General features: G+C 42.1%; 1 protein-coding gene across 1 annotated transcript; it reads right to left on the reverse strand.

The window, feature by feature from the left end:
- Positions 1–2,815: 2,815 nt before the first annotated feature.
- LOC123187076 (zinc finger CCCH domain-containing protein 24) lies at positions 2,816–10,114 on the reverse strand. The gene is made up of 14 exons (XM_044598840.1): positions 9,454–10,114; positions 8,461–8,553; positions 8,097–8,378; positions 7,926–7,998; positions 6,650–6,782; positions 6,413–6,566; positions 6,194–6,277; positions 5,974–6,096; positions 5,313–5,474; positions 5,105–5,239; positions 4,860–4,955; positions 4,274–4,726; positions 3,645–3,688; positions 2,816–3,332 (listed from the first exon to the last, which is right to left on the reverse strand). The coding sequence occupies exons 1-14, from the start codon at positions 10,078–10,080 to the stop codon at positions 3,089–3,091; spliced, it is 2,703 nt and encodes a 900-aa protein (XP_044454775.1). The 5' UTR covers positions 10,081–10,114; the 3' UTR covers positions 2,816–3,088.
- Positions 10,115–13,563: the final 3,449 nt, after the last annotated feature.

Consider the following 13,563-nt stretch of genomic DNA (forward strand, 5'->3'; position numbering starts at 1 on the left):
TGCTCTACCAGAAGCTGCCGTGAGGTCATTTCCGTTTCCGGCCAACGGAGACCATACGCCGTGGCTGATCTCCGGAGATTCGGGTGACATGGGTGTAGACGGTGGCAACGATTGGTGCAGGATTTTGCTCATTAACAAATTATTTTTTGCGAGGAGTTTTTGCTCATTAACAATGACGCTTCTCACCACCACACGGTTCATATCCGCTTGTCTTATATGAAAATATAAGGGCATTCTGGTCAGGCTTCCTTATCCATCTGCTCCGGTTATTGTAAATAAATGGTCCCATATATACATGCCAAAAGTGGATCCGGCTTGCCTGCTCCCTCCATGCTTTCATCTGTGCTCCCACTTCATCCTACGACTGTCTTTTCTTCTTTTTTTTCTAATCTAGTCACCCCCCTGATTTTAAGGGGGTGGGGCCACTGTTTTGGTTACCGGTTGATATGAAATATCAAGATTTCCCATGGTTACCACGTATTTCCGTGCCCCTCGGTAAATCGCCATACCGAGCAAAAAATACCATTTTTTGAAAATTTTGAATTTAAACATTCGATTTACTGTAAAGTAAGTAGGATCTAATTAATGCCATGAGAGTTGGTCCTGGCGTGTTGGTAGCGACCTAGTTTCTGTTTTGAGAGGTCTCTGGTTCGAATATTCGTTCATTCATTTATTTTAATTCAAAATTCAACTACAAAATTTGCTCGAAATATTCTCGGTATTTCTCGATATTTCTCGGTAACCATGGTAACCACATTTACCAGTTCCCCTCGGTAAAATTGCCTCATTCGGTAACCAAAACCTTGGGTGGGTCCGGATCTTATTTTGTTCCAATCAAATCAAGCCACGTAAGCGGGAGCACGGATGGGCGCACGCATAGACACAAAAGAAAAGGAAAAAAGCCAATGAAAAGACCCCATGAATCGATGCTTTTGCCTCTGGACGCATGTGAAATGTCCTTTTATTTCTTATGGCAACCAGAAAAAACAGAAATGTTTATTTTGTTTTCTTCATTGCTAGGAATAATGCATGTGGAATTTTTTCTCCGAAACGAAGGCAAAAAAATTTCCTCATCGATTAATTAAGAAGAAGAAGAGAATTGTCTAGTTAATTAATGAAAAACCGGACAAAAACCGATGTGAAACTTTGACGACTAGGAAGAATAGCTTTGCTGGGGTTTTCACTCGTAGTAATATGTTGTTCGTCATTTAGCTCTTACTGGTTCTGTAAAAGTTGTCGTTTAACGCACGCGCAGTGGACTTATGAAGTTTTTGTGACTACTGACTAGTATCTTCAGAAACATTTGGACAGTATTTATAATACTTAAATAGTTGATCCCCACTACTTCTAATTCTCTCAACATGCAAGCCATCCACCTCACCAAGTGTGCCACGTCAGCATCCACTAACAATATATTTCATCCCATGCAAACATTATTCCATTATCACTAATTCTCTCAACATGCAAGCATCCCACCTCATAATACACTATAATTTTTTCAGCCCATGCAAACCAACATGTTTATTTTTGTCACTGGACATATGTAGTAGAATACATAATTATTTAATTTATTTACTTCCTAAAGTTTGTGAAATGCCCTGATTTACACAAATGCATGTACGTAATATTTATATGTTAAATTTAGTAGCTTTTGATTTAGACCTTTCTCTTCATATATAAATCATTTGTAATTAATCTTTATATTCCCGCAGCAACGCGCGGGGAAATTACCTAGTATTGACAATTCACACTCATAATTGACCATCTTAGAAGGGTAACTTCACAATATGTAATTTTGTTGGATTTCACAGATATCTACACCACCTTATGATTGGCATTAAATTCGAGTTCTCGCATCTAGTAAAAGGTCAAGGACGACTTTGCTAGTAGTAGCACAATTCAAGGCATTATCATTGCCCGGCAGCCAAACAAGGCGGGATGAGTTGGCACGTGCTCATCTCACTGCTCGGTCTCCTTCACCTTCATAGAGAGTTCATCATAACCACCACCGGCATAGTCAGTGGGTGTTATTAGTTGCACCACCGAATTTATATTCCATGAGCAGAGACCTCGTCTTCGGGTCAAGGCTGGTGTGCGCTTCAATGCCGATCCACCAACAAACCCACATGATCCTTCCTAGTCCTAGTGCTAAATTTTGCAAATTTTTTAGCAAAACATAACCGCAATTTATAAACTTCATGTTGTATATATTCAGCAGGGTAAGCATGATTGGATGCCGATTTTCGAATCTTTAGGTCATACATTAAGTGAGGCGAATATAGTTGGATACCGATCGAGAGGCATGGAAAATCTCGGCGATTTATACATGGAGAATCTCAAAAAATAGATTGTCAATCATCAACATGTAAGAACACATCATGTTCATCGTTGCCACATATATAGATGCCTTTGGCATCAATAAAGGCAAGGGTTGCTCTGGAATTCGGATGAATATGATGCTGGACGACCTACCACACCTCCTCTGCTTTTAATTTCTCATCATCCTCTTGTGATGATGAGATTGCTACTGCGATTGGGAGCCGTTGCTTTCCTGTGGGCACCAGAAAATGAAACCCACTGACCTCCACCCATCCATAGATATTTTTTATATCTATGTAGGCCACGTTTGTCTGCCCAAGTAGGAGCTCAACTTCTAGTACAAGATAGCAATCAAGGCCAAATAAATCTGCTACTCCTACTACTGTTCATCACATCTTGTGCAGACACTAGGACCATTGGTTTATTAGGGTTTTCCCTGGCAAGTATGGCTCTGGACCATTGCAATTTCTAAGGTTTTCCCTGGCAAGAGTGGCTCTGGACCACTGCAATGTCTAAGGTTTTACCTGACAAGAATGGCACTGGACCATTACAATTTTCAGATACTGCCAGATCTGGGTCATTGGTTTAGTTCCAGCATCCATCTAACAAGGCACAAAAAAAAATGCAGTTGGGAATAGCAACACAGATCTCCAGCCAACTACTGTCAGGGTTCTAAGTCAAGTAGATTTGGTACAACAAAATGAGGAGACCGAAGATAAAACAATCTCTATAGCGATAAGGATTGTTAAATGAACAATGGCTGCTTCGTTCACCTCTCGAAAAGCATGACCATCTCGCAGTGCGAGGTGTGGGGAAACAAATCGACGGCCATGGCCCTCTTGGGGACAAAGGGCTCCGAGTTGGGCATCGACTTGGTCCTCTGCCTCGCGAGCCCGGCGCTGCTCATGTTTCGCCATCCACGGTGGCCCTTGTTCTTTTCCTTGTGCTCGGTTGAAGGGGTGCAGAGCTCGATCGCGTTGGCAACTAGAGTGTCTGGATTGCAGGAAATGTACCTGGTAAAATCGAAACAAGTTAAATGTCAGAGCAGTAAGAACAAAAATACATGTAAACATTATGTGTTTAAAAACTTCTGAAAATCTACAGGTCCTTGTTTCTCTTTTTCTTCTTCTAGAATGTTTTCCAACTGAGATTTGAGATTTCAATAATGCATTTTTGTTCACAAATGGCATGATAACCTCATGATGGGTAACTTTACTTCTCTGTTATAGAGTTCACATTACTTCTCTGTTCACCAGTACAGTACAGAGCTCACATTACTTCTCTGTTCACCAGTAGAGTACAGAACAGGTATAGGGAGTACTTACACTAGACGACGGATGCGTGGATGAGTCCTCAATACCTTGATCACCTATTAAATATTCAAGATGTGAGCTTGCTCCTCCACAAAGGCCGGTAGTCCAATCACAAGCAGAATGGCACACAGAAAAAATAAATAAAACAATGTATACGTAGAACAAATCAGCATGGGGTGCTTCAATCAACTAACATGGTGCTATTCAGTAGTGCAAATTTCGTTCGTAAATGATAAGGTTCATGCTTGCTAGTTGGGTCATAATGCAGGAAGAAACAGCTTCACGGCATGGTAATTTACATATTAAATTCAAATCTATACATAATTTTTAGTATTATTATTGTAACAACATCCTGGATATCTCCTGTACCTGGCAATGCAACCACACTACTCTAGTAATCACCAGCTCTATTAAAAAGAAAATTTCTGTAAAGCCTGCTTCATTTATATGGACATCCGTGACATGCATTTAACAATATATCACAGGTAAGAACGACATAGCTTAAATCCATCAATGTATTAAGCAACCAGAGGGCTAAGGCTTGCTCCAAGGTATCAGGTATTAAGACTCGAGTAAGCATTTCCAAACATAAAAGTAACTATTATTTATGATAAGAAAACTGAAGACTGAAATTTACTTACAGTAGGGTGAAGCCCAGCACGTGGAGGATCTACAATAGCAACAAAGTTCTTGAACTGACATGCAGTAGCTGCAAGCACATCATTTTTAGAAATCGAAGAACCTTCCTCGCGTGTTTTGCTGTGCTCTGAACAGTCAGCTGCTTTTACATCAACAGACTCCTCATTGACCAATGATGATGCTTCCTCGCTATTTTGGTTACGAACAACCTCATTGCATTGCTCATGTCCACCTTCCAACTCTTTGCTAACCCCATCATCCAAGTCCTCATTTATCTCACCACTCTCATTTTTTTCTGTTAAGCTCTCCGTACTTTTACCATTATTCTCTGCACCACCAACTATATCCTCTTTTTTTCCTGTACCATTAACTTCTGAATTACTTTCAGAAGCTGCAATGTGCCGCTGTGGCGAACCAAGATACTCTGTGAGAAGAGGCCCCATCACATCTTCAGCCTGTTTAGAGGATGAGGATTCAGATGAGATTACTGTGGTGAGTACAAATAATTGGGGAATCAAATGTAAAGATGATATCATGACCAGTGACACCAGAGCAACAGAATCATTTATAAGGGTTAATGAGTCTCACCTTCCCGCAGACAAAACGGCAATTTTTTATACCGTTAATAAGAGCATTTCTCTGAGCATCCACAACTGCTGATTCATTCATTTCAATTCCAACAACCTAGCATATTCAACAACGAAACTATGAGAAATGCTATTTCAAAGCAATGACAGAGCCATCTAACATGAATGTTCCACAACTGTGTTGTGCAATATACTGGAAACAAGAATCATCATTGACAATAAGATGAAATGTGCAAAAGAAATTACCATTCCAACACGGTGAGCTAATGTCAGGCCAATTGTTCCAGTCCCACAGCATACGTCAAAAAGTAATGTGTCCGAATTGAGATTGGCCCAATCACCAGCAAGGGTGTACAATCTTTCTGCAGCAAGAGTATTAACCTGTGTACTTGTGAGTCAATACCAAGTTAACAGCAAAGCTTAATTGGCAAAGTGGTTTGCAGTTCAGACAGACCTGAAAAAATGCTGTTGGTGATAGAGAGAACCGAAGATTGCTGATGTGGTCATGGATTCTTGTTTTATCCACTGCTCCCTCTTCTGATTGGTCCACTTCTGGAGCCAATAGTGGGATCAGTGGACAGTCAGCTGGTGCTACATTTGATATTCCTACGTGATCCTGGATGAGAGTGAAAATTTCATTAGCAACGAATATTTCAAGAATAGCAAAGAAGCCTACTTCTCGAAACAAACTGCATCCGACATGTCTAAACTTGAATGAAGAATAGACATAGCCATAAAAATCAGTCACCAGTCACCACATTCCCAAAATTGTGTATAACTGTATTAGTTGGCAAGGTCTTAAAAGTTTGATTGCACATGTTTTAAGATGACTGCTATTTTGAAATGGAGAGAAAGCTTTGTATAAATGGAGAGAACTCTTTGTATAACTGTTCAGTTCAAACAATAAAGTCTGCTATATAACTGTTCAAAAGTACAAAGTCAACAACTAGGTGGCAAGTGCTAAGCAGGCTTACCGAACTGTCACAGAGCACTGTAATACATATTAAGTTAAGAAACTACGATAAAACCACATCTAGAGTAACTTAATGGACATAGGCAACACAGAATTCCTGAAGGAAAAAATGCATAGCTCTGATGCAACTGTTTAAACTTACTTGAACTACTATAGTTGTTAGAGGCAATGGAGGTGAGCATGTTGCAGCCCCCTGCACCAGTGTCTTGGACAATTTGGCAAACTCATCTTTCATCAGTACCTCATCAACACCTGTTGAGCATACCTGTAAATATAGAAAGTATAGCATGTCAGTGGTACTGCCAACCGGAAATTTGTACTGCATTGAACTGACTGCACATCTCATTGTCAGTCCGAACAACCTGGATAATAATCATGACTTCTGATATTTGTGTTTGTGTATCTTGTGCAACAACAGCTTGAGCTGGGCTTCTTCCCTCTCGAACCTAATATGGAAACCACAGAATAAACAGTTATCCCTGTCAGGTGGATAAGCACAGAGAAATTAACTATGTAGAATCTCAAAAGGAAACAGAAACAGAAGCATGCGATGCAGATTTAAATGCTTAGCGAGAGCATACTGTGAATTGGCGCCAAAACCCTGAATTATCAACTCTGTTCCACGCGGGTAAGCATGATAACTGCAGAAAATCTTGGAACATCATAGCATATTTACAGGACATTGCTGAAACATTTGGGCAGTCCACAGGTTCCTCGACAGCAGTCACACCTTCCCTGAGATTTTGTTGTATCAATCATTAATGCTGGAAGACCAGTGAACAAAAAGGAAAAAAAGAAAGAGGAAGCAACAGACCAACCTGAAATTCCCAAGCATAAACCCTACCGTTTTTTTACCCGCCAAGGAATGCCCCACAGAAAACTCACACTTATTACGATACCCATCAATCACTGGGGACTCCAGAATGCCTTCAAGCTTGCAAGAAAGACCACCTGGATGATTGGACAGACACTTAGCAAAGCTAAAGAGCAGAGGATCATACAAGAAGTGGGGCATGAAAATGCGTTTGGCGATTGCAGCTAATGTAACATGTTTATGCCAGTTACCTACAAAAAACTGCTACCGCGCATATGTTTAGTTTTAAGATACAGCAAAAAAAAACCTTTTGTAAGATTTCTTTGTTTAGAATAATGAAATAGCATGTGCCAGGTACTCGGGATTATTAGTCGGGTCAACAGAGCAAAGCAAATGAACTCACAAATTGTATGTGTTGCAAACACTCAAAGGTGAATATCAATAAAAGGTTTTTTTTTTCAGAAAGCTTTGTGTGTTGTGTGCTATACAGCCAAAAAACAACCTTCTGTAAGATTTCTTTGCAATAACATGTGCCGGGTACTCGGGATCATTAGTCAGGTGAATACTAATAAAAGTTTTTTTTTCCAGAAAGCTTCGTCTGTTGTGTGCTACACTGCTAATTGTGTTTCAGTTTCATCGAGATAAAGTTTGACAGACACTTTATATTCGAGTAAGATAATCTCTGTATTTTGGTGAAGAGACTCTAAATGGTACTGAAATAGAAGCAGTACTGCAGTGCAAGAGTTCCCAACATTCTGGAGTTTCCCTTTAAGCATTCCAGATAACGAATCCAGGAGTTCATTAACAGGACAACACCATAAAAATATTTGCAAGCTGCTCAGAGCATAGCTAATGTTAATAATTGTTGTGCACATACAGTGGACAAGCAGAGTCCAGGTGAATGAGAGTGGAATAGGAAATAGTTGGATTAGGACAAAGTCCAACAGGCATCCGAAGTCTAGGATAAGGAAGTCAAATCTGTTAGGAGTTGTTGTGTTCGGAAAGGGCAAGGGGCCAAGCATCCACTGCATAAGGATACCATGCATGACACTGTCCGTCTATCCTTGGAAATGTAAATTGTTACCCCGTAGTGAATCAAGGTTACACACATATCTTATCAATATCAACATTGTGTATCTATTATTGAACTCGTATTATTTTGTGTAGGCCTAGGAACAATAGTATCTCGTATCCAGGTGTTCGTAAAACACCTAAATGGTGATCAACATAAATACTGAGAATAGCACATCAACAGTTCAATAATACGAGTAGAAGGTTACCAATTAGCTTTGCGTTGGAAATCCAATCTGGTAATGTAACGTCAGCTGGGCAAGCTTTCTTAGCATTCCGAGTCTGCAGTACAAGACACCAAGATAAGTGAACACAATTTCAGCAAATATACAGTTGCTTCAGAGAAGAAAAATGGTGGATGGACATGAAAATGATCTTACAAGTTTCTTAAGTAACTGTGCAACCGAACTTTTTTTGTGCTCTAGCTGATCACTGTATGCCATATGCGCAAGGGGCGTAACTGCGTCACGCACAGTTCTTTTACTAGCTCCTGCTGCTTCAGGTCCGGATGTTCCATCAGCAGGAGCAGCAGCGTCACTACTGTTTTCTGTTGCTGCTCCATTATTAGATACCGGTCCTTCTGCATGCAACTTCTGATGAGACCTGCGATTGGCATCTGCTATCTTTATTTGCTTTCCACCTGATCGATTCTCCTTAAGGACCTACTCAAGTTGTGAGGCAAAAATTCATTATCACTTGTTCTATGGCCAAACAGGTCGCTAGCACGAACGAATAGACAATTACCTCCACGGCATTTTTCAGTTGTTCAACAGTTTCAAATGTCACAAAACCAACAGTCATTCCTTTCTTCTTCTTTGCTACTGCATATGAGATTCCCTGCACAACCATCATTGAAGTTATAGCATTAAAGTAGCTTAAAATAGACAAATGAAGTATGCTTCATATGATACAGATGCACTTTTAATATTTTTGTAATTCTCAATACTTCAACCCAGAACATAAACATGTTGTTTTCATTCCAAGCTTTTAAATTAATGAACTAGTAGTTTTATTTAAATCATAATTTTTTTCAAGAAATCAACCCAGTTGTGCCAGATGTTATTATACAAGATGCTGCTCTGTTGATTTACACAAAAAGAGTTCGTATTAAGGTATTTAAAACTCAGAAGATGTTAGTGGACATAAACAAATCCTCAGAAGAGGCAAATTGTGATGTGCAAACATCGCCATGTCATGTGTTCCCATCATAACCTATTAAAGGAATCTCCTCATTAGCAATGTTTTATTTTTATGCAATTCAGCAGCACAAGCTTTTGGTTACAGAAGAGTTAACATGTTTTTACTTGCCAAACATAGAGCCGATAAAAAGCCAGTTTTTCTCTACAAACCCACATTGCAAAGCATGGCAAGATGAGCAACATGCCACCTTGTCCTACCTAATTCACACTCGTGAATCTGAAAACCCCACGTTAGTCCTAGGAAAACCCCTCATCCTTGAGCACTTCGTTTTAACACCCCCAATAGCTACTTATAGAACTCTACTCTTGAGTCTAGCCAGTGAACTATCATGGACTCCTAATACACCAAAATACAGATTCTTGCTTCTGAGTTCCTACAAAAAGAGTTAGTAGCCTCAAAGTTGTATCGATTCCATTGACCTCAGTGCAATGTACGGCTCATCAAGCTAATTCAATGCGCACGGCCACTTCACCACACACTATCTCTGCTTACAAACAGAGTATGAGGAACTATGAGATAAGCAGCAGTATCACTTGCCTGCTCGTCGAGGAAGGCCTTGAGCCTGTCGGTGAGCCAGTGCCGGGAGAGCCCGACGAGGCACTTGTCGAGCGAGGTCTCGTCGAAGGTGACCTCCTCCTGCCCCCAGCGGTCCCTCCTCTCCTCCCCGGCCGCCCCCTCCCCATCCTCCTCGGAGACCCTGCGCAGCTTCTTGGCCCGGTCGGAGGTGGGGTCCCACGTGCCGTCGGGCCGCGGCCGCAGCTCCTCCTCCGTGTGCGCGTACCGGCACGCCTCCCCGTGGTTGCACCCGTCCGGGCCGCCCCCCCGCCGCCGGAAGAAGGAGCACAGGCTCGTCTTCGACATCGGGTGCCGCTCGCCCCCGCCCTCGCCGGTGGCGGCAGAGGCAGCCTCCCCGGTGGGGGCGGCTTGTGGTGCTGGTGCGGCGTCTCCGGGGGCTGCCTCAGGCGACTCCTCCTCCCTCTTGCGCTTCTCCCCGGCGGGCTCGGCCTCCTGCTGCTGCTGGGGCGGCAGTGGCGGCTGCGTGGGGTCCTCCATGGATAGGTTCTCTCCGGCGGCTGCCGCCGGAGATTCCTCCTCCCTCTTGCGCTTCTCCCCGGCGAGTTCGGGCGCCTGCTGCGTCGGCGGCGGCGGCGTGGTGTCCTCCATGGCTGCGGGGACGGAGGGTTTGCGGAAAAGGTTTTCGGGGAGAGCTCCTGCGGTTTTCATCGAGGCGGATTTCTTTGGGCCCTTCTGCCGAAAAGCCTTTTGGGCCACGCGTTTCTCCTTTGGGCCTTCGATTTTCTCGAGAGCTTTTGGGTCCTTTTGTTCAAAATCAGTAGTTGAGAGTAGTTGAGTAGTACTCGTTGCAAAGATCATTCCAACTCCTTAGGCTGCGCGCCACTTGCCGCAACCTGGGAGTTTTGCCTTTCTTCGTAAATCCGTTTATTTAAAACGTTTTATCTCTCAAATAGTGCGTCCAAATCTCGATCACTTTTACCGTTGGATTTCTCGCGTTGAGAGCTTTAGAACTAGATCCCATATTGATAGATTTTGATGAACTTTTTTTCATAAAAAAAACTGGACGAAAAAACCTAACCGGGAGCATGGGTATTTCCCCTTTTCGAAAGAGACATGCGCGTGCTTCTCACGAAATCATAACTGTGACTCTCGCGAAAGAAAAAAAAAGAGAAAACATGTTTTTTTTCGTTTCCGAGGGCACGGCTGTGACTTTCGCGGAAGCAAAACCGTGACTCTCGCGAAAGAAAAAGAAAAAAACGTGTTTTTTCTCGTAAAAAAATCGTTTTCAAATTATTTTTATCGAAAAGCTAAGAAAGACCAGTGAAAAACCAAACGTCGAAAAAATCTGAAAAACCCGTTTAAAAAGCCGAAAACGCGTATGAAAAAAAAAATCCAAAAACCCGTTTAAAAAGCCGAAAATGCGTACGAAAAAAAACCCCGAAGGAAACGCCTAGAGCGCGACACGTGACGAATGGCTGAGAGTAGGGCTGCAAACGAGTCGAGTTCGAGCGAGTTGGCCTAGGCTCAACTCAACTCATACTAAAATTCGAGCGAGCTCGGAATGTGCGAAGCTCAAGGTCGAGCTGCAGAAAATGGCTCATGCTCAGCTTGTAACGATCTCGAGTCGATCTCGAGCTAGTTTCGAGCTAAATAAGATGATTTTTAAAATCATTTTAAGGCAAACTTTAAAGCAAGATAGGCCACATCAAAACAGAAAAATCACTATAAATTACTCTTTCTCGAGTGAAAACTAGCATTTAATAACAAAAGAACTCGAATAGAAGGTGACCAAGGTGCGCCAGCTCTCAAACTTTGACCAAAATAACAAAATATTGATTACACGGTTGCCACGTGATGAGAATAATTTTTCTCCATGCATAATTTCCATGTCTGCTAGTAGGTAAAGTGAAGAAAAAACTTGTACAGAACATATATGGAAATGAATGATCCTAATTATTGGCAATATGTATGAAGGTTATTTAATATACTGATATTGAGCTAAAATCGAGCGAGCCAATGCTGGCTCAAGATCGGCTCGTTTCTCGATCGAGCTACATAAAATGTTCACACTCAGCTCATTTCTTTTCGAGTCGATCTCGAGTCGAACTAAAATACAAGTCGATTTCGAGCGGCTCACGAGCCTCGAGCTTTTCTTGCAAGCGCGCCAAGTGACGTTAATCGTTGCGAGGCTTCCGAAGGAGCGCTCATTAACTAGTTGCTCTCCCCTTTGTTTTTAGTTTCGACTCTTTGGGCCTTCTAAGGAGATGAATAGTACAGAAGCAGTTTTATGGGCCTGCTAGAGCAGAGCCCGCCTCGCCGGCTTCGACATTCTTCAGACCTCCCCCTCCGGCGGCTGGCGAGCTCGCCGGCGGCGTGGAGGCGCGGGGACAGCCATCCAGCAGTAAGCGTATGTGTCTCCTATGTAGGAGCATACATGTTTGTTCCTTATTGTCTTCCTTTCCACGGCCAGCCCCCATTCTCCGTCGTTGGTCCCGAGGGTAAGCTCTTCTGGATCTGTTCGCTTGAGGCGGGTTTGGTTGGTGTTCGATCCCAGTTCTTATCTTTCATCATGTGTTGCAGATGCACCTCAAATTGATTGATGCCGTTCACGCTGGGACCCACCGTGTGCCCCACCCTCAATGTCACCGCCGTTGAGCGCAGTCCAACCGCCAGCTGCCCCGATTGCAGAGATCCAAGGAATCTCTGTTGTTTATGCCCTTGCCAACCAACCCGGGCTTGCCCGGATTACAAGGTCAATGCCGACGCCCGGGTCTCATGGATCCCTGCCATTGTCTTCTCATCTGTCAGAGCCCAACATGTAGTACAAGTTGGGCATTTCAAGTGCAGTCAACTCTCATAGTCTCCTTATGCAAGATCAATGAAGTTTTTTTTTTAGAAAAAAAAAATAAATAAATTCATTGATCTTGCAACATGTCTGACGCAACATGTCTGCCATCTCGACCCACGATGGCTTGTGTCATGTGCCACCAACCATGGAATCAACTTGGGGCGTCCCTAATCGCACAAGTCTCCAACTGATTCGGCTAGAACAACATAAGGTAATGCAGAGACATGGTGGTACAGATAAGATTATGATTGTGATGCACCTTGTAGTTTCTAAGAAAAGCTCCAGTTGGGCATGAGTAGGTAGATGCGTGTGTCTATAAAAGCTGTGCCATGGAGCTCTCTCCGTCGCCGTTCCTTGCATTGTAAATTTCATCCAAGATTGGCAGAGATATCTCTGTCAAATGTCTTCTCCAGAAATTCAGGTGCCTTTTATTTGTCTCTTGTTTTTTCTTAGCAAGCTCCGGTTTTATTGATCAAATAAACAGTGTACACATGATAGAATAAACTGAAACAAAGAACAAAACTAAAATTTAAATCAACGTCGTCATCTCTAGCTTCATCTCGGAGTGTGTGCTCTGTCTAACATTGTTTTAAATAGCACGCTATAGCTCCGCTATAGCACGCTATAGCATTTATAAAAGGTATTGCGCTAAGAGACATTGGTCCAAACAAATGAATAAACATTTTAAATAGCGCGCTATAGCTCCGCTATAGCACGCTATAGCGTTTAAAAGAGGTTCGCCGCTAAGAGGCTTAGCGCGCTATTTAAAACTATGCTGTCTAACCACATATATGTAGTTATGTACATGTTTATGTAACCTATCAAAGTCACCGTCTCTAGCTTCATCTCAAAGTGTGTGCTCTATCTAACCACATATATGTAACCTCTACAAGTCTACATATCCTTACTCTAGATGACATTATACTGATCTGTAGCAATAGGAACAATTGAAGACAATGCGTTTGTGTAATCTCTTATGTGTATTTTGATAGTTTATTGATTTCAGCTTATTATTTTTTTTCCACTATCCTCAAATATTATACTGTTTTCACTTTCTTTCAATTGTGCACTTGTGAATTCTTATATACAGGACAGATCAAGACTTGTTTTTCAAGTGTATTAGCAAATTCAGAACTTGCTCTTAGATTAAAATTCTTATAAAATGTTGCATTTCCCATATTCTTATTGCATTTTACTAAAAACTTGCTAAGCTTACCAATTAATAAACTGATGGAAAATTGCAGGAATGCCTTGGGCAGCTTGACAGAAGTGGAAGTGTGGGG

Source organism: Triticum aestivum, chromosome 2A (genome assembly GCF_018294505.1).
Source record: "Triticum aestivum cultivar Chinese Spring chromosome 2A, IWGSC CS RefSeq v2.1, whole genome shotgun sequence".
In the NCBI taxonomy this organism is placed as follows: Eukaryota; Viridiplantae; Streptophyta; class Magnoliopsida; order Poales; family Poaceae; genus Triticum; species Triticum aestivum.

Bases quoted from the DNA above. Each gene is read 5' to 3' on its own strand.
- LOC123187076 (XM_044598840.1), bottom strand. From the start codon at position 10,080: ATGGAGGACACCACGCCGCCGCCGCCGACGCAGCAGGCGCCCGAACTC. The intron at 8,554-9,453 runs GCAAGTGATACT...ATGGTTGTGCAG, and splicing joins AGGCCTTCCTCGACGAGCAG to GGAATCTCATATGCAGTAGC. The intron at 7,999-8,096 runs GTAAGATCATTT...CTTGTACTGCAG, and splicing joins CACAGTTACTTAAGAAACTT to ACTCGGAATGCTAAGAAAGC.